The following is a 21,701-nucleotide window of genomic DNA, read 5'->3' as shown; positions in this document are numbered from 1 at the left end:
AAAATAACACAAACGCATTATAGGCCTACACTACAGCATTAAAAGTGTTTAATGTGTAAAACTTAAGATAAATTTTAATAAAATAATTTGACAAAATGACCTAAGTCAAGTTGTTTTGTTTAAACGACTTAAGTCAAGTCATTTAGAAACAGTGACTTAAATCAAGTCAATATAACTAAAGTAATTACAACACTGTGGATTGTATTTTTGGAGGCTACGAAATCAATGATACGAGATTTTCTGCCATGTTCGGAGTAACACATTATTAAAGATTTTCTAAATTAAAAAAAAGTCTTGTTGCCTGTTTTATTTCCAGAAGCCAAATTATGGAACTGTCTAAAAACAAATAAATCAGGTGTGTAGGCAATAAAGTCGAAGCATATTTTAAACGCCTTTGGAAGTTTAGAAAATGAGAAAAGAATTATCGATCATCATTATCGATTTTGTTTTAAATGAAAATAGTTTGTAATAAAATTTGTTTGTATTCAAAATTTGTTGCGCTTTTTGGTGCGAGCCTAAATAAAAAAAAATACAACATTCGAAAAATTTAAGAAGTTTTTAGCGTCACAAAAAGTGTCTTTTTATGTGGTGGTCCCCTTACTATTAAACATTATTCCAAAACAAAAGGTACTTCTTCACGAGTTTTTTTTAAACGCGATGCACATAGATAAAACCGGTTTTGGAAACCTAGGTTAAAAATATTCGACTGTCTCTGTTTTTGCCTTGTTGACAATGTAGTCTACGTCTATTCAAACACCATTCTAATCAATAACTGGGTAAAATCATTTTTTTGCACTCTTTCTGTTTCGCATTATAAAATAAAGAGCAACACTGCCAGCTGGTTGCACTAGCGTTTATTTTAAAATAAGTTGTTACAATTAATTTTTATTTTATTTTTTTGCTGAAAGCGTATTATATAAAGTGCTCTGTAACGAAGATACTGTGCTGAATAGCAAAATGGCCGATGCAAGAAAAGTTATTGCAATAGTTGTGATAGGCATACTGTTGGCTGAAATCGGTAAGCAACAATTATGACAATATTTTTTTTTATCTTAGAAAAGAAAATTTTACATGAAAAAATTAGGAATCATCCATATCACCTGTAATATAACACAGTTGTAAGATATTTTGAACGACTCTAGCGTAAATGTAATTCAAATGTTCACTTACTGTGTTAAGAATAGAGATTTTATCTTTATTTTTCAGAAAAAAATAAAATTTTAGTATTAACTGCGTTTAAACTTTCTATTACTGTCGACCTCGTTTCATGCAAACTTTTTTATGTTTTATTGAAATAATTTAAAAAAATCAAAACTTTAGTACGATTTTTTGTGTAGCGTTTGCTTCGAAAAATTGGCTTCACGATCGAATCAAATCACACAGCAGAAAACGTGAGTTGGGACTCCATGTGTGTATTTATAACAAACAGTATTATAAATACATCTTTTGAAGTAATAAGTCTTAGTCAAGTTTAGTTGAAAAATAACTTAAATCCAAGTCATCTGTCAGTCAAGTCGATTAGGACAATTAGTCAATTAACCCAGAATAAGTAAGCCTTATATGGACGGACTAATGAATTTTGTCTTAATTGCGATTTTATGTTTATACTTTAAAACAGTAAACAATAGCACAAAGAGCGAAAAAAAATAAATACAGTAAAAAAATGATTGGAAAGATATAATAGAATATCATACAATATTGCGATTTTCTGCATACCGTATATTTTCATCTACATAAAATGAAACATTTAAAGCTTAGGAGAGGGTGGCATGTCTTGTGAGTTGTGACTCAATCATAAACGACATTATAATACCTGGTACCTGGTAGCAATCATAAACGACATTATAATACCTGGTACCTGGTAGCAATCATAAACGACATTATAATACCTGGCAGTACCAAAATGTTGCACTGAATATGCGATATTGGACATCACCTTGACCCTTGCAAAATATAATCGACGACGTCAATTCCTGATCAGTAACAGCAAAATAGTCTAGCAAAGCTAGCAATTCAAGTCAGACAGTATTTCCATATGTTAAAAGAACGTTACTAGATAATCTGTTGACGCCAATTTGTTCATATATAAACAATTTGTTTTGAAATCCAGTTAGAAGGCCTAGATTCTGTCGCATGATCGGACCCTTTTGTCGCAAGTTTCAACAACGAGCTGCCGTTAAAATCTGCTGTAAGTACAAAACGTGCAACAATTTGTAATACAGTACTGGTAAACAAGGTTTGGCTTACTTGGTCCAGGACTTTTGAGAATGTTTCTATGATTATAAGCGTCAAAGTTAAACAGGAATCCAATTTAAGATTTTTAAATTACTAAAGTTTTCACCAAACACTTGATACTTTTTTAAACAACTATCTCACAACCCGCTGTTCTTGTTGCAGGGTTATGTCAAGTATGCCTGAAAATACCAGGAAGATTTCCACGCGGAAGCACTTTCCCAATCTTTCCTGGCAACTAAGTGATACAAAATCCTACCACAAGTGTACAGAAACGTCATATTTCACCATCATTTTATTTCTACGAGGAGTTTCGTTGCCATTGTCGAAACTAATAAATGTAGGTTGTAAAGTTCTCCGCTTATTTTATGAAAGGTTAGGTTTAAGCGTATTTTTTGGAAAATATTGCCTAAATATGATTAGGTTTAGCAATTTTAATAGTTTAACGGTATACCCTCAATTGCAATGACTTTATTCAGGCTTTTTGTACTGTAGATCAAGCTTGGTCAAACGTTTTTTCATTAAGGGCCGATTGGCTGCAAGGCTTGACGATCGCGGGGCCGGATATAACTTTTCACGTCGAACTTTATTACCTTGGTTAATTAACCTATCGTTAAATCAAGAAAGTCTAAATAGCTCTGCAACAAAACTGCCATGAGCGTTAATAAATCGACGTTAAGTTCGAAATTTCATAGGAATTCTGTTTAGAATGCATCTGACAAAATTTTTAACTGCGTTATATTTTCATTATAAAATATATCATGAGGTGGTATAATTAACTCCGTAGGCCGGATCTGGCCGCATTGTGGGTAACCCCTGTTGTAGATGGACTTAAGACAAACTAAGTGATGTTTGTCAAAGGACTTTAACTCAAGTCATTTAAAAACAATGACTGGAGTGCTTTTAGATGACGTCATTACGACACTAAAAATCAGAAAAATATAGAATAAATAGGCTGGTTTGTGCTAATATTTGACGATAAGATCGAAGAGCCAGGTTTTTTCCACATGTCTCAGTTTGTCCATGTCTAGACTAACTGTATTTGCCAGTGTCTAGCCAAATCTGAATTTACATATCGCAAACATCAAAGGCACGAGTGAAAAACACGCCAGGCATCATCCAAAACCACTTTCTATTTTGTCAAACGTGCGTAAATTTGCTTGACCTTCAATACGCAATTAAAAGAGAGCAGATACGACAGATATGTTTACATGATTCGGCGGCGAAAAATATTGAATGCGCTCGTTTTAGAGCAGGAGCCAACTATAGGCTACGAGCCGTCGGACAGATCCGACCTTTGGATTTAATTCTACCGGCCAGCAGAATATTTCCTTAATGAGGATAAATCTGAAACTAAACTTTGATGAAATTTTAAACTAATTTGACAGATTATTAAGGCTTACTACAGTTTGTTGCAGAGGTATTTGTAGGCGTATTTATTTTTTGTAAAGATCTAATAGATCATCAAATGGATAAAGTTTAACACAAACACTATAGCTAATAGGCCAGAACACTCATATCGACATATATTTGTTTAAATCCTTCAGTTTTTTCTGCTTTCTATTTGAAACTATTGGAGAAGGTTCAATAATGGCCGAGACAAAGATAGGCCAAAAAAACAAACGTTATTCGAACCAATTATGATCTTTGTGAAATTAAAACGTCATTTGCCAGATAAATCTAAGTTAGGACAAAAGCTCAACGGTTCTTGACAGCGTTTGAAAACATTTAAAATGACGGCCTATTTTAAAAATAGTATCTCTTTAAACTATAGCGCAAACCAAAAAACTATCATATTCACTTTGCAATTCTGGGCATTAACAGTTTTAATTGAATGTTCAGCAATCTAATCTGTAAAAAGTTCTGCTCAAATTCGTTTTGAATAAACATATCCGACTTAAAGGTACGATAAGACAGAGTGAAAGGTTTTTAAATTATGGTATGCGCGAGGAATATTTACAATGCTGTAATAGCCTACCACGCCGTAGCTAATAATATTTTATTTAGATTCTGGATATAGTGTGAAAAAGAAAGACCGTTAGATCCTACATAATATCATTACTATGGTAAAATAGGCAAAATTCAATGCTTTCCTGTTTATAAGGTAGTTGATATTTTATTATTTTTTCAGATAAATTTGTCATTTAACGTTCAAAATCAAAGCAAAATCCAGTTCATTTTTTAGCTTAATTTCTTTTGATTAGACTTTTTATTTCTTTTCAGATAAATTTATAATTTTTAAAGTAAAAAACGGTGTTGGGTCGCAAACATTGCTGGAATGCACGAATCAATCTGCAACCGGATCCTTACTGATATCACTATAGCAGCAGTTCCCGAACTGGGGTCCGTACATCAGTTCCCGAGGGTCCGAAAAGGAAAGTAGTCTTCAAGTTTTTCATTATTGGGCTTTAGCGAAAGTTTTTAAACATTAGTCTATGTTTTAAACGTTAACTGTCGTTATTATTGTCTTTAGTTATGCTTTATTATTCGATCATATAGCGTTTTTTATTTATTTTGTGACATCATGAAGCATCTAATATGCTGTACTACCTGCTATCAGCGAATCCTTCGCATTAGTTAGAAAGTTGTTATATTGAAAGAATCGTGACTGCACTATAGTGTTCTACAAGAAGCATGGGTTAACTGACCCTTGATTTTCTATAGGGCCGCGAAATATTAAACTATTCGTAAAGGGTCAAGCAGGCAAAATTTTTTGAAAAGTTTTGGAACCGCTGCACTATAGTATTGGACGTGTAACTATACTACCACTTGGCATCGGGTATAGGTTCCCATACGATATTAGCGGTATCTTTGTCTACCAATTTATTTTTTTAATTATTTTTGACATTCAATTAACTCAGCACCAAATAATACGCCGTTGAAAGATATTCAGCGTCTTTAACCCCTCAAAAACACAGCTACGTTGAAGAATAATATAACGAGACGAAATTCACTTCGGAATATATATATTTTCTTTGCAAAAATGAACGCTTGGCATGGGCGACGGTGGTGTATAGGATTAAAGAAAGAAAGAAAAAAAGGCGCGAAGAAAAGAGAGAGAAATAACACTTGGGGGAAAAATCAGACTCTGTCGAAAGGTCGGAAATGTTAGGGCAACGATATTACAATGGTAAATGCTGCTTGGAACGAGAATTTGCATGCAAGGCCAGCAAGGGATGTGTTGGAGATCAGAATGGGCAAAAAAAATCAACATTCAGGCCTTAATAAGTCGTATTTTAAAAGCTGGGAGTCGAATTTGCAATCTGCCTGTAAAAATAGACCTATATGTACATTCTCAAAAGATTTAAGGACGATTTTAGTAATAGCTTTAAATATGGTGACTTTTGAATGAAAAACAACTTTTGAAGAATCTCAAGCCTTCATTAGGAATGAAAGTACATTTTTGAATAACGAGTACGGTTTGGTAAACAGTACAAAACTGGGAGCGAACAAAATTCAACAGTTCTACTTTTTTACGTTGGTAAAATTGACTTAAAACTTAAAATTCTAAACCATTTTTCTTCACTCGGCGTCGATTTAAAATCCTTTCGACAAAACTGAATAATTCATGCAAAAAATTTATAGTAAATATATGTGATTCGGTCTATGACATAAAGCAGGAAAAAGGTCTTGAAAACGACAACATAGTCCTGAAGATTGCGCACATTTTGGGCTACGGGGAAATCAGTCGCTTTATCACAGTTGTTAGCAAAAATGCTAAATATACGGAACAATACAAACTATTTTATATAACTTTTTTCAACAAGAAATTCATTTGCATTTCAACTTTATTTTTGTGGTATAAGATGCATTTTTATTTGAATTGTTTGAACAGCTTTAGTCATAAGGAAAAGGAACATAACTAACAAAGTATCCAGGAATGGAAATATTCGGCAAAGCCAACTTTGGGAAATCCATTAAAAAAGGAAATTAACGATAAAAAAACTGGAATGATCGTGGCCTTGCTACACGAAAGTTAAAAATGTCGTTTTGCATCCACAGAAAGGCATATTTTAGAACTTAAAAGTGAAAAACAGCAAGACAATCGACAAAAACAGAGCTTGAAATATGAGCTTTTTACAGTCGGCTGCGTTGAGCATTTAGAATTTAAAACACTAAAGAAAGGCAAATTTAGAAAATCCCGTAAAACGGGATATTACTACTAAAAAACTGGAATAGTTGCGCCATTACGCATCAAGTGAAAATGACATTTTTCAACCACAATTAGGTCATTGAACCAAATACAGGAAGCTATATGCCTTAAACGCGCTTTGCTAATTGATTGAGTTGATTTTTTAAATGACCCAACCAAATAGGCTGCTATTTCTGAAACGCAGTTCTTTGCCAATTTACTTGGAAAAAGTAAAACCGACTGTGCAAGTGACGTTTTCCAACGGCAGAGCTCGAAATTTGCGCTTTTCATCGAGGTATAGCAGCCTACACTAAGCATTTCGAACACTACAGGGTGTTGTGCTTTTCACAGAGGACTTAAAAAAAAACTTTTCGAGCATCGCGATTTAAGCTGAACATTTAGCCAACATTTCGATCACTGTGTTTTCCGTGCGCAATGGTTTAATTTTTGGAAAAACTTTCCCTTAAAGCTGCATTAGTCATTTTTTTAGTGTGTTACGTTGACTAAGCAATTAAAATAGTTTCAGTAGTTTTGAATTTGTAAATACGAGAACGTTATTGTTTTCAGGCGTAATTACCAGTGTCGAAATGACTGGGGTAAATGACTTGCCTTGAGTGCACTTAAGTCACTCTTAAAAATGACTTGATCTAACTTAGGTCTTTATAAAAATGACTTGACTTTCGTCTTTTGGACAAATGACTTGAGTTGAATTAAAGTGTTTCCATAAGGCATTTTTTTTAAATTAGACTATTCTTCTTTGTATTTGCGCATAAAACAGTTAAGTTGCTATAATTTGCTTTTATGTCGTTATTTACTTAAGTATAATGGCTCTTAATCGGATGAGTTTACCAGATTTAATATTTTAACGTTTACTTTTTTGACGGAATTGACTTGAAGTTCAATTGCTCTTATAATGACTTGATTTAGAAAGACTACCTGAACTTGAGTTGCGTTGACGGAACTAATAACTTGTTTACAACATTGATAATTACACGGAGGCAGTGTTTTTTTTAAGGTGTTTTTGGGGACCAAATTCCCAAATTTTTGACTTGCAACTTTTTGGTATTTAAATGAAACACTTGCGATCTCTTAAAACTACTTAGCGGTCACCCAAACCAAACCTTAAAAAAAAAACCTCAATGGAGGTGAGGCCTTAAACTACAAGCAACTTTGCTCAAAAACGTATAAGAACGGCTTCACTTGCAAAAAAATGCATCGGAAATATAAAATTAAAAAAACCTATTTCGACTGTTATTATATTCTACCGTATATTCTACCATCTGGATTTTGAAAGCAGGGCGTCTTTTTCATGAAAAAGGCATTCTGTCGAGACCATTTCAATCTTCTGACTTTAACAAAATAAACCCTAACTGTGTCATGCGTTGAAACGATGCGATGAGATGAATTTGAGTAAATAAACAATTTGTCCGCTGTGTGGAAAACCAAAAAAACACTTGATTGTCGGCGAGATTGTGGTTAATAGAAATTTGAAACTAACACGAACTTTTAAATATTTCGCTCAAAACAATTGTTAAAAGTGCATTTATCCAGAAACACTGGAATGCCGAGTATTTATCAGGAAATCGTAAGGAATGTTAAATGTAGATTGTAGAACCCCCCCCCTCCCCACAAAGAGACAAAACACAAGAAAAATGTCAAAAATAAATTGGCTTGGTGGCAAAATACTGCATATTCGCCACATTTGGTACAAAAAATAAAAAAGAACTAAAAAAAAATTATGTTTCCCCAAAAATAAATTCAAACTCCGAAACGGTTTTTTAAAGATTTTTTAATTAAGCAAATCAATTTAAAGATATTGAAGAACTCTTAAGGCTTTGAGGTAACCCTGATATTTAAAAAATAATTAAATGAGTCGAAAATTCATTCTGTTATATCTTGCTGACAGAATCACCAACAAATATTGCATGTGGAATTAAGTGACAAAACTAAAGTATTCACCCACATAATAGAAATTCAATACTAATCTAGAAAACACTAGTAATCTAAATAGTGCTTCCTTATTAGTATCATGATACGATGTTATAAAAATCGAAAAATGCTAATGTTAAAACAGGCCAAAAAAAAACAGCAAAAACTTAATTTTTGTGAGTACGCTTCCAACATTGTTTCAGCAACCGGAAAAGCCCCGTGTTCCTCGCCTTATCACTAGAAAAACACTATTCTACGCTTCGCAAATATAAAATAAACTTTCACCAACAAAAATATCAACGTAACGCTAGCTGCACACTGCCAGGCACTTTGTGACGTCACAGAATATAAATATGATGACGTAGGGTGACGTGGGACAGGTGATGATGTCACCGAACCCGGAAGGAATTGCACTTGAAATGGTCATGAAAAGATAGATCGCGTATAGTAGAGTTAATTGCACCAAAAACAAGAACACAAGCGGTTCAGCAAAAAAGGCTGCCGCACAATAAACATACTGTGGAGTTGAAAATGTGTGTAATAATATATAAAGTAAAGTAGAGTGATGAATTTTAGGGTTAATTTTTTCGGCTTTTCATAGGTCGTCGTCACCTATACCTGCCTGTGTTGTCGGGCTTTGGTTGGTGTTTAGCATGAGAGAGTCGTTTTCCACTTTTTTCAAACCGGAAAGCGAGGCGATCTTGTTCTGTGTTGAAAAAACGCATTTTAGAATCGGAATTGCAATGCAAATTTAGCTTTTTTTAGGGTTTTTTTTACATTTTAAAGAGCTTTGGGTTTGGGAGTTTTTTGGGGGTTCGTTAATTAAAAAATCATGTCGTACTTTGACGATGAATTTCATTATAACGTGTTTGGATTTTTTGTTTTAAAAATAATTATAGATATATATATATAATATATCAGGTTTATTTTTTCGCAAAAACTTCTTTTTTTACCCCCAGTGAAAAAAAAAAATTATAAAAATATTTTTTTTTAGTCCAGGCAACTTTCTCAATTTTATAACTAGTTAAATTGCTTATTTTACAAGGAGTATACATTTTCCTCAGTAAATTTTTGACTTTTTGTTACATTTAACCTTATATTACAATACTCATGGCATATTGTATACCAGAAGTAGGTAACCTAATTTCTCTAAAATGGTTAAACATAGAAAATTATATTTTCTTTTTCGTACACACTTTAAGCGAGCCTTTATAACGGTAATAATGCATTTTATCTTATGAAAAGACAAAACAGATAATATTTCGCTTGCTTTAGCATTTTGAAAAAAGCAAACTTCTGTTTTTATATGGGTGTTATAGTTAATTAGGCTATGTTTATAAGCGAAGCTGTAAATAGTGTCTCAGGGCAAAAAGCTTACCGTGAATTTCACCACCGAGTCTTTGGCTTTATAAACCGAACCTCCGTCGCCGGAAACATCCTGAAACAAATATTTCGGATTAAGATAAAAATAAAGTTACGTATTTTAAAGCAGTGTATCATAACGCATAAGTCACGATCCAAAATTTGGTTTGATTTGGTTGTTTTCACTGATCATTGCAAGTGTTTCCTACCAGTTTTCCCAAGTAACCCCGATTTTTTTGGCAGTAAGAAATAAAATATCGTTAATATTTATGTTGTTTAAATGAAAGACACACACACATGTGTGTTAACAACTGAGATCTAGCCCTTCTGAAGCTGCTTTTGGACCAACGATTACGGCTTACGTATCATTAGTATACCGAAAGCCATCGCAGGTTCACCTACTTTAGGTTAGTTCGTAAGTTGTTTTTCTAGCCTGTCTTGCTTGTATCATTGTATATGGTTAAATGTATTAAAATTGGTTCTGAGAAAGAATTTTCTTTAAAATTTGATAAAATTGTAGAAGCAATACGGAGACATGTCATAATAATTTAATTCAAATGAATTTATGCCATTAACTTATGTTTTGTTTGCTTACAATAGTTCAGTGAATATAGTTGGGTCGCCAAAGATTCGCTGTTAAGTTACGTTAAGGTTTGGGTCGCCGCAAAAAAGGTTGCAATTTTATAAAAAAAAAATGCTAAGACTTTTTTAAAAAAATGTGTACGTTTTTAAAGACCTAAAATTTGTTTAAAATTTTTTTAATGAAATTTGAAAAAAGCAGTGTAAATGCCATGGTCAATATGAAAAATACTTGAATTGTTTTTTAAACGGCACATTCTTATTATTGGATTTTTGTGTTAATTTGTCCGAAGCTGTACTTTAATATTTTGACTAAAACAAACAAATCTCACCTGGATTTCAGAAGGGTCGAAAAATCCTTGGGTGTTTTTGTCTCTCGGCTTGAACGAATGCTTGGTTTGAGATTGGTCGCTCGGCTGGCAAAAAATACGCATGTTTACCATAAAATTAAACTAAATGTTCAGTCGAAACAATTTTGACTCTTGCAAATAAATGTCAACAATAAATCTGAAATGATACTATTTTTTAAATAAATACATCGGTCTTTAAATTTACATGATTATATCAAAAGACGAATGAATTCAAGTTGATGAATTTGATAAGGGTGTAGTGTAGTACAATCTTACAAATTTTGTCACCAAAAGTCAAAAACCTATTATTTCAAAAGAGAAATTAAAAACAAAGGAGCATAATGGTTGGAGGTTGTAGTAAGACGTAATAAGAATTTCAAAGCCCATGCAGAAGTAGGATGTTGAAAATGAAGAAAGAGTTATTCGAAACGTTCAATATGATTCTGTTTGGGCTTTGATATTCTTGCTAAAGTATATTACCTTTTTGATTTTTTCTCCTTTCTTTCTTCGTATGAGTTCGTTTACCATCGACTTTATACTCATGCTCATCATAATTGCCTGGAAAAGCACGGGATTTAATAAACACCTTCACTATACGCTTTTGTAGTTTAACAAGGTTTGTTAAATCTAATGGGTAAACAATTTAAATTGGTATACTAATGTAAAACAATTTCTCCAACACATCAGTGTATTTACATTCTGTTATGGATTAAAACATATTTGCGCTAAAATTCGGCAAATTTTTTTTAAAGTGTGACAAATCATTTTTTTTATTTGTTGTAATAACCAACATAAACTTCGATATTTTTTGTACCATTTCTCTGTGTGCGATTACTTCAATTATTTAAAATGGTCATTAAGGTCGGTATCAATAACTTACAAAAGAGCCAAAAACAAATTCAGGTAAATGTGACGTCAAACATAGTATAAAGCCTTATTTCCTTTAGCGTTATAAAAACGTTATATTTAGCGGTAAACATACTGTTTCTAGCAACGACATCATATTTTGCAAAAACAAATCGCTTCATTTAAACGCAAATCATGAGTAAAATCCAACAATATTTTCGTATCATCCTAATATCAAATTCTCGAACAGGTATATATTGTAGGTGCTCGTATGTAACTTTAGCACACAACCTAACCTTAGTCACACAAGTGGAGCATTCACAAATATACAGGGCCGATTAAGTAGATGATATAGTTCGGTGTATCTTGGGTGTGTCTGGTTGTAAGACGCTAACAAGATATATGTGTGTGTATGTGGGTTTGTCAATGAGTGGTTCATCAAACACTACAGAAACAACGAATACACATAGCTATTCAACAGTTTCAACCTACGACCGCGGGCCAGATCCAGCCCGCGACCATTCCTCGTATTTTTAGGCTATTTCAACTAGGTAGAAGCAACTTTTCTATGCGTTTTGAGCACATCTTGTCCCTGCATCGAGTGTAACATGTAGTTAGAGCATTTTCAATTGCAAAATAGCCTAATTTTATTCCTGACTAACCGTCGTTGTTATATTGAGATGCGTAAAGTCTAGACAGCTAGAACTTAACAAACCCGCAGAGACCTTTCTGATTTTGGTTTTGGCCCGTAACTAGTAAAAGGTTTCCCACCTTTGCACTAACTATACCTTTTTAGTAGACAAACGCACACTTACCATCCAAGTATCGGACATTACAAGATGATTTTGTGAAATTAAAAAAATTGTGTTTTATAATGTTAGCTTTATATAAATCATTTACCTTCTAATTCTAAGGCTTTTGACTGGTCCGCTAAACCATGGATGACTTTCGTTTTGCAGTTTGTGTTTTTTATCGATATTGTTAATCTGCACACACCTCTAAGATAAAAACCTAAACTGTAAAACGAAATTCATCGGTGATTTAGCAATCCAGGTATGATTTTGTCAAAGCTCACATTATAAAACACAGTTTTTAAATAGAATAAACATTCTGTAATGTCCGATACAGTTTTCAAAATTTTAGATAAAATGCATCGCGTTCCTATTAGATACCAAATAACGTCATAACAATGCTCATACAAGCAAAATAGATGAAACTAAAACGTCCAAAAATTATTTCCAGGTCATTACGCCAAACAATGGCTTTTGAGGTAAGAAGTTTAGTTATCTGAACCTTTAATGTTTAAATAAATTTCATTCGCTGTGTTGAATCACAAATAAGGCCTGAAATTCCAGTATCGGACTCATAAATACTTTAATCACTCGACATCCAGTATCGGCTTCGATCCGACATTATAGAACAGCGGTTCCCAAACTTTCCCAAAAATTTTGCCTGGTTGGCCCGTTGCAATTATCTTGATGTTTGGCAGTCCTATAAAAATTCAAGGGTCAGTTGACCCATGTTTCTTGTAGCACACAAGTGCAGTCACGATTCTTTCCTAAGGTAACAACTTTCTAACTAATGCGAACGATTCGCTGATAGCAGGTAGTACAGCATATTAGATGCTTTATGATGTCACAAAATAAATAAAAAACGCTATATTATCGAATTATAAAGCATAAATAAAACTAAGAATGATGACAGATAATGTTTAAAAGATAGACTAATGCTAAACATTTGCTAAAGCCTAATGTTGAAAAACTTCTAATTCTCCTTGGTCCGCGGACCCCAGTGTGTGAACCGCTGTTATAGAACATCCAAATTCAAACAAGCAGTTTAATAGCAACTGCTTGACAAACATATCTAGGTGAGTTCTTCAAACCTGGTTGCTTAGCAGGTAGATCCACTGAAGGTTCCCTTTGCTGACCAAGTATTCGAAGCTTAGTTGTAGCACAGGATGGTCAGGCGATGGACGGTTGCCGGCTGGCTCAAGCTGTGACGAAATCTGAAGATTCGGGAAAATAAAAGGTGATGAAAAGGGCGACTTTTTTTCAGCTTGGCATTTTCAGACAAAGTCAAAATTTTGTCAAAATTTTTCAGGCAAGTCAAAATTTTGACAAAGAAATATTTTTAGGTAGAAATTAAAAAAAAATATATTTTTATAAATTTAAATTTTATAGGTCAAAATTTGTCAACGTTTTAATTTTTTGGTCCAAATTTCTCATTTTCATGACAAAAAATAATCGCTTCAAAATGGGCAAAAAACGTAAAAACTTTACGACAGTGTAAATCACATGTCGGAAAAAATGCAAAAAATGGTCAAATAACAATAATAGCCAAAATGTCGCCTTATCATGAAATGTTAATAAACTAAAAAGAGAATAAATTGTTTAAAATCACTTCTTAACAGACAGTGACAGAAATGGTGAGAAACCAAGTCCTAAATTATCACGAAATGTTTATAAATATAAAACTTAACAAACACACTGTAAACTAACAAACACAAATGTATAAAATTCTCGATCAGCAATTTACAATCAAACAATTAAAGACAAAGGAACCTACTGAAAAAAAAGTCTGTTAATAATAAAAGTTTTAAAACAAATACATATCATTAAAACATTTAAATGGTAAAAAGGTAGATAAAACACAGCAAAAAAAACAAGACTGCAAAGAATCTGTTATTTAAAAGTAAAAGCTTTTAGATATGGCAGCACTGGTATTGTTTACATACATTAAACAATAAAAAACAGTTTATGTATTTGTCAGCAAATAAACCGTCCATATTTTAGGTTTATTGAGTTTAGGTAAATACGTGAAAATACCTTCCAACATTTGATGCGTGTTACGGAAAATGTTTCAACCAAGCCGTGTTCTTCCATAGACCTGATAAAATAAAGAAAAATACAAATCTATAACAATACATTTTTATAAGATTAAAAATGATATTGTGCTTTTGGAAAAAAATAAACACTTTAGAAAAATTAAAAAAAAGTATATCCAAATACTAAAATGTTGCCCTAATAAACTGTGAAAAGCAAGAACGTTTAATTATAATAATTCTAAGCAAACACTCATTACATGAACGCTTTTATACTGGAAGTTTACACATAAGCAAGTTTTACACTATTGCAAAATTGTAACCGAAAGAGTATTACACCTTAAGGTAAACTATTGAAAAAAACAATAGTTGTTAAACAAGGTATACCCTAAAAATGATAAAATACATGCATTGAAATTGAATTGTGTTGTGCACCTATACCTACTTGAAAAGTATTTGGAAGTTTCCAACGCTGACAGTAACCTTGCAATTCTTGTGCGGATAATTCGACAGGCATGGATTAAACTGTAGAAAGCCGTATCCAGGCAGCGTTTGACACAACTCGACAAACTAAAGATAACAACATCAGGTTAAAAGTTACCTCGGACAAAACAAAAAATCTAAACCTGCTTAAGCCGAGCTAGCCCTGTTTTGTAAGCATATAAAGAAATGTGATCTATTCATTAATTACCAAGTTAGGGTTGTTTCCTACTGTTTAGGTTTTATGTGTTTTTTAACACAACTCATAAAAATGTGAATATATTTTAATATTATCGCATTCGCCGGCAAATATAAAAATGCTAATAAATGCTGGTTTAAAGAAAGATGCATTGCGGGGCAAATGTGGACTTGAGCGTTGCACAAGTGAAGGTATTTTTCCGCTTTTAGAAACAGGTGCGCATGTGTTTTGCAAATTTTATAACACTCGGAATTTTAACATTGCTGTAAAGTTGTACTTTCGGTTTGAAGTTAGTGTGCACTTTTGTTAAATTGTTGTTCAAGTTAGCAACAGACTACAATGTAAAGTTTGACAGCTTGACAATATACAAAAACTTGTTACAGATAGGAAGTATCGCGCTAAAACAATGTAGTTACAATATGCTCATTTAGTTCTTTATTGAGTGCAATGTGCATTAACCACATTACAACTTACATTACTGTCATTCATATTTCAACAATATAAAAGTGATTAGATAAACAGTTTTTCACCAAAAATATATATGTTTTTTATGTTCTGACTTTACTGACTTGTCCTGTCTGCATTAATTAGGTAAGCTGTGAAACTACCAAAATAATATATTGTTGTATTTGCTCAGCTAATTTAAAGTAAATAAATTGCCTGTCACCATTAAAAGTTTAAATACATTTGATCTTTTTAGGCACTATACCACTTCATATAAACTATTCTAATGGGTGATATATAATGTTGAAAAAGACTGTATCAATTTACTATATTCGTTTTTTTATCATAACAGCATAACTTTTGCCAACTAACCTCATACTTTGAACCTCTTTTCGAGAGCTTTTCGAGTCTTTCCAAGATGTCCGGTGTTGTTTTTGTCCAACCCAGTGAAATATCACTTTCAGCCTAAGACAGAAAAGTTTTGTATTAAAATCAGACTTTCTGTTAAAAAAACATTAAAAAAGTGCTTTAAAAACCAGGCCATTTTAACAACAGAATTGGCAGAATACAGAGAATACAGTACTATGACGGAGATGAGACATTCCAAAATCCACTCTTTCCAGCATATTAATGAAAATTTATATTTACCTAAAATATAAAATTTCAAAGAAATATGTTTGTCTTGTAAGAAACAACTTTCGTTCTATAAAAATTGTACATAATGTAGCACACCAAACACAGTATGCTATTTTCTTTGTATTTACTATTTAAAAAGAGTGGTTTGATATCCAGTCTAATACAAGTAGCTTTTACCATATGATGGTGGGCATATAAATATAATATATAAAAAACTGTACAACCCCGGTAAAAAAACCCTTATGTTTGCCATGTAAGCAAACGCTTAACTGCTGTTTTATTGCTTTGTTAATCATTTATTTTTTATATCATTTTAGGTGCATTTTAACAAGATTTCTATTCTTGAAAATTTGAAATAAAAACACAAAACAATTGTAGAATATAAAGTTATAATATATAGAAGGCACATTAAAAAAATAATTTGGCATATGATTACAATAAACACATCTACAATATAAATCTTGGCACCTAATAAAAGTTTGGTAATTTTTTTGGTCATTATCGCCTACATCAGTGTTTCTCAACCCATGGGTCGCGAAAAACACAAAAACACAAAATTGAGTGGCCATTTGATTTGGTAGGGTCACAAAACTAAGTAACAGTTTGATTTGGTTGACATGCTCAGACTTATTGATTGGTTCTGATGTCTCATGCGACATTATGTAACATTTATTTTGCCGTACAGTCTGTACTACCTACTATCAGCGAATTGTTCGATAATAATTGTAACGGGTTCACCAGGCAATTTTTTTAGAAAAGTTTGGGAACCGCTGCTATAGAAGTTAAGAAATTTGCACAAACAATACAAAAAAAATGGCGCATATTGATGTAATTTGAAATGATTATACTAATTAACAAGAGTTTGCTCATTAAACCTTGCAAAAAGTTCGCAGAACAATATTGGTTCACCAAATGTTCGGTATAAAAAAATTACATTCACTTGGTATTTATTTTGCCGCCCAAAAAATTGAGAAACACTGGCTTACCTGAACATATAGGAGATTCAAGGCAATTCTGTTTTCCATGAGGCCAGGTTCATTGGCTTGGTCCCAATATGATTTGCGAATAACGATTTTGTGCGATCGTCTTTCGTGTAGAGACTTGAGGGACAGATAAGGACATTCAAACTCTTGCAACTTCCGTATTACTGTAAGAGATTTAACTGTAAGTGATTGAAAAGCACAGAAGTTCAACTTATGTTCGATAATACTGAATTAAGGCCGATACCAGGTAGAATTAACCACACAGGCCTGGTTTTTCGCATAAGGATCAGTTCGAACTTGATCTAGCTGTGTTTTACCTGTCGTCAGTAAAAACATTAAAAACAAATGTTTGATCACTACAAGACACTTATGCAGTACTGCATACAAGAATTTCAAACTGGTCCGAATTATTTCAAACTGGTACAAATTTTTCAAAAAAAAAATTTTTCATGATAAATTTATAATTTTAGATCAAAATATTTGGCCTAACCATTAACATTGCTGCTTTCTCAATGAGGACAAAAGTCATTCTTAAATCCATAACTGGAACAAATTACTTAAAGACTGTGATTGTAATTGTACGGTGTAATACTCACCGGAAAACTTAGCATCGCTGTTGCTGAAGACCAGATACAATCCAAAGTAATGCATCATGTCATTTGGTAAGTTCATTCTGGATAGGGCTGTCTAAAAAAAATTATATTGTTTACACACCAGCAGAGACAGACCGATATATCAGTTTAACAATAATCTCATCCACTATTTTGCTTTTACCAATTTATTGATGTTGGTAAATTTCGACTAATATTTTTTAAATATTTCCTAATATTTTGTTTAGTATCATGCAAAGGTTATAGTAAAAATGAGAGGTAATTTAACATCGGTAGATTTTTTTTAAGTAATTTAAATTTTCACTATAATTTATTTCGGGTGTTTAAAAAATGTAATCGATATTGGGTAATCAGTTGCCAAAAGAGTTAAAATTGGGTATTAGTTCGAAAAAGTGGTTATGGTTGATCTCTACACACCAGTACAACCCCTCAAAATATATTCATAAATATATATAGTGTAATTAATGGACTGCATAACACTTGGCTTTTTAAGGACATTTAAATTTGGTTCTATTTTAGTAATTTTAAAACATAATACTGGGAACAGTTTAACTATGCAATTTTAATGCAAATTGTTTCAGGCCATCTTTACAACTAAATTAGATAAAAAGTTAATACCAAAAAAAAAAATTGTTTTAAAACCAGATGGTGTGTATTTTAATATAAAAAAAGAAATTAAAAAAATATTCATTGTAGTGAAATAAATAACATGTGGCCGTAATACATGGGAAAATTACCGACAGGAAAAGGTTAGGTCAGGTCAAGTGTTAATGTTTGTAAAATATTTGGCATCACTCAATTGCTAAATAAATAAATTGTGTCAATAAGTATTTACCTGTAAAATATCATGTGTTTTGTCAATGTTAAAAATGTCCAGCGAGACTTTTGAGCCGTTTAACAACCAGATGTCCATTGATACTTGCAGTTTCTCTTCCTGTCTTGTTTCCTTAAAAGTAATTGTTATTTTAAAACCGAGCAGTTATAAAACGCAATTTTCACACTTTGGTTGTGAATTACCGGAAGGTGGGTTGTAGTCTTGTTCTACTTATAGCAGTGTGTGAAAGCATTGTATGACTGTTTTAAAAATAGGAAAATTATCTTTTTAAGTTCTCAATAAAGAAAAAAAAAATTTACAAGGCAATATCAAAATTGGGTTACACCTAACATAGTCAATGGGTGACCTTTATTCCTTTTTTCTTGTTAGAATTTTTATTTATTTATTTTTTTTTTAAATGTTAATGCCTAAAGTGAATTTTTGTCAATTTAAGCAAACAATAAAATAGTACGTATTAAATGGCTGTATAGCATACCCCAAAATAAAAATAGATATAATTTTTTTTCATATCAAAATTATCACAGATATTGTATTTTCTTATTTAATTGGCGAACCTGTTGGGCTTTGCGAAGAAAGGCATTGAAGATTGGAGCACAAGGAGAGTCGACTTCTTGACTAACTGCAATAAAAAAACTTTAATTATTATCAAACAATTTTTATAGAAAAAAAATCCTGTAAAAAAATGCTCAAGATAGCTATGAAAAAAAATAAGCATTTAGAGCTGTCATAGTTTATAAATCAAGTTTTAGTTTAATAGATTAAATATTTTAGCATGTAAAATATGTGCATTTCTCCATATGATTAGTTGTTAATGTGTATTGCCCATCTATTTTTGTAACATCTGTCACTTTTGTTAAGTTTGGTTATAAAGCAATTGTATGTACATGACATAACTCCATAGATACCAAAAAACATAGGCCAGCTGAGTACACTTTGTTATACACAGCCAATATATTACGTTTACAACATGAAATATAAATTAAAAAATTTAGATACAGAATGTCTAAATTTTTTGTAATTTTTGGACTCTTATTAGCAATGGGTACTATAAGAGATGTTGTATAGATATATATGACAAAGGAGAATAGTTCAAGTCTTAATAAATACATATTTCTTAAATGACTCATAGAATACACTTAGGAGAAATATTACCAGTCAAAGTGTGTGTCAGAACTCTATCTTAATAGCATTAGAAACCACAAATTAGACCAGAGATTCTTAACCTTTTATGGCTTCTGGCACAACTCAAAAATAATAAATAGATATAATAAATAGAGATAGACAACACAATAAACTTAAAACATGTAGGAAAATGTCATTTGATATAATGGTCTCAAATCGTACACAAACAGTTGTAGCAAGAAGCTTACCAATTGAGCAAAAATCACATTTATAAAATTCTTAAATACTGGCAGCCTTGAATAATAGAAATGGCAAACCAGGACCTAGTAGTAAAATCAACCAATTTTTTAAACATTATTTTTGGGTGAATAAAACACACAAAAGTGACAAGAACATTTAAATCATAGTTACTCACTTTCTTGGACGTATTTTTCCAGTAAAAGTTTCCTGCTTTCAATTTCATCGTCGTTTAAGGTAAAGAGACGCTTGGGTGGAAAGGGGGGCAAACTTTGCTGCCCAACTTCTTTTTTAAGCTGCAAAATAATGATTTACTGTGTTATATAAAGTGACTGGTCTGAACAATGAAAGCTGATTAAAAATGTCCTAAAAATGTATTAAATCAATTATATCCTGTTTTTTAAGACTTTTTTTTCCCAGGGCATCTATAGAGCATGTTATATTGTTATAACCATTATATTACAGTTTATATTACATCACTGTGTTTTACAAAAGATAGTTCGTTAAAGTTATTGTTGTTTAGGGATTTAAAAAAAAGTAGTCTTAAAATAATTTAAGTTAATAAATTATCCTTTTTTAAAAAAATAGATGTTTTTTAAAATAAGCCCATTTAAGATGCCTGAACAATTAACATAGAATATCATTTGAAAATATTCGCACCAACATAATTCATCAAATCAACTGAATTGAATTTAAAAGCATTTTTACTTATTTAGTTTTTAAGAAAAATTACAAAATATACCATGGTTGATTTAAATTAATTTTTCAGCCCTATAAAACTTTACAATAGTTTTATTCTTAGTAGTCACCTTCTCATTCAAGTCATGTAGTTGACTGTATCTGACAGAGCAATGAAGCACTCCATTAATGTGTATGTTATAAACCTAAAAAAAGATAGGTTCAGAGTTAGCAATTTGATGTCAAAGTTCCTACAGGACCTTAATTAACAATGTTAACTTAATCGAAATATCCAGCCAGTTTAGTTTTTTACATTACTATGAACCAAAAAAGCTGATAAAACTAATCTGTTACCTTTAGTAAAGTAAAACTGTGAAGACTGGTAGTAAAGTAAAACTGTGAAGACTGGTAGTAAAGTAAAACTGTGAAGACTGCTAGTAAAGTAAAACTGTGAAGACTGCTAGTAAAGTAAAACTGTGAAGACTGCTAGTAAAGTAAAACTGTGAAGACTGGTAGTAAAGTAAAACTGTGAAGACTGCTAGTAAAGTAAAACTGTGAAGACTGCTAGTAAAGTAAAACTGTGAAGACTGGTAGTAAAGTAAAACTGTGAAGACTGCTAGTAAAGTAAAACTGTGAAGACTGCTAGTAAAGTAAAACTGTGAAGACTGCTAGTAAAGTAAAACTGTGAAGACTGGTAGTAAAGTAAAACTGTGAAGACTGCTAGTAAAGTAAAACTATGAAGACTGGTAGTAAAGTAAAACTGTTAAGCCTGGTTTGTTTTAACAGTATACTTAATGAGTTAAAAAAGGAAGAGGCAATTTACCCAAAACACAAAAGAGCTGGGGGTGGTAAATTGCAAAGAAGAAATAAATATGGGAGAATAAATATAATAATAATACCAGGGCGCTGGTCTAGAATAATAATATCACCTTGTACACCGTTGAAGTATCTTCTTTGATATCTTCTGTGTCCGGAATGGAAAAATGCATTCCGCCGCCTAATTTCACTCCTAAATCCGAAACTTGTTTTATTCAGGACTTCTAGCACATAAAAATGCGAAATATCGAAATAAATAAAGTGCCAGCTTTATAAAATCTTCGTTGTTGAACAAGTCAAATGTAAAAACGGAAATGATTGAGGTTTTGGAAAAGGGGAAATATTTGAGATGTAAAAACACAGAAAAAAAGTTATGGATATGGTAGAATTATTCCATAAATTACAAAAA

At 32.0% G+C, this 21,701-nt stretch overlaps 1 protein-coding gene across 1 annotated transcript; it reads right to left on the bottom strand.

The window, feature by feature from the left end:
• Positions 1 to 8,040: 8,040 nt before the first annotated feature.
• On the bottom strand, positions 8,041 to 21,581 carry LOC146158157 (sorting nexin-17-like). Its single transcript, XM_083384697.1, has 15 exons — positions 21,406 to 21,581; positions 20,608 to 20,682; positions 19,977 to 20,094; positions 18,994 to 19,058; positions 18,440 to 18,550; positions 17,590 to 17,680; positions 16,997 to 17,157; positions 15,747 to 15,839; positions 14,697 to 14,821; positions 14,256 to 14,316; positions 13,313 to 13,435; positions 11,065 to 11,142; positions 10,567 to 10,650; positions 9,672 to 9,731; positions 8,041 to 8,999 (listed from the first exon to the last, which is right to left on the bottom strand). Exons 1-15 carry the CDS (start codon positions 21,463 to 21,465, stop codon positions 8,889 to 8,891), a joined length of 1,416 nt encoding a protein of 471 aa, XP_083240823.1. The 5' UTR covers positions 21,466 to 21,581; the 3' UTR covers positions 8,041 to 8,888.
• Positions 21,582 to 21,701: the final 120 nt, after the last annotated feature.

This window comes from Ascidiella aspersa, chromosome 3 (genome assembly GCF_963924565.1).
Source record: "Ascidiella aspersa chromosome 3, kaAscAspe10.2, whole genome shotgun sequence".
In the NCBI taxonomy this organism is placed as follows: Eukaryota; Metazoa; Chordata; class Ascidiacea; order Phlebobranchia; family Ascidiidae; genus Ascidiella; species Ascidiella aspersa.
Note: the sequence above shows the minus strand (reverse complement) of the source record. Positions and strands in the feature narration are given on the sequence as shown.

Excerpts from the sequence above, each read along its gene's own strand:
- LOC146158157 (XM_083384697.1), bottom strand. The coding sequence starts at position 21,465 with ATGCATTTTTCCATTCCGGACACAGAAGATATCAAAGAAGATACTTCA. Across the intron at positions 18,551-18,993 it reads TTCTTCGCAAAGCCCAACAG|GAAACAAGACAGGAAGAGAA; the intron begins GTTCGCCAATTA and ends ATTACTTTTAAG. Across the intron at positions 13,436-14,255 it reads CACGCATCAAATGTTGGAAG|ATTTCGTCACAGCTTGAGCC; the intron begins GTATTTTCACGT and ends CCGAATCTTCAG.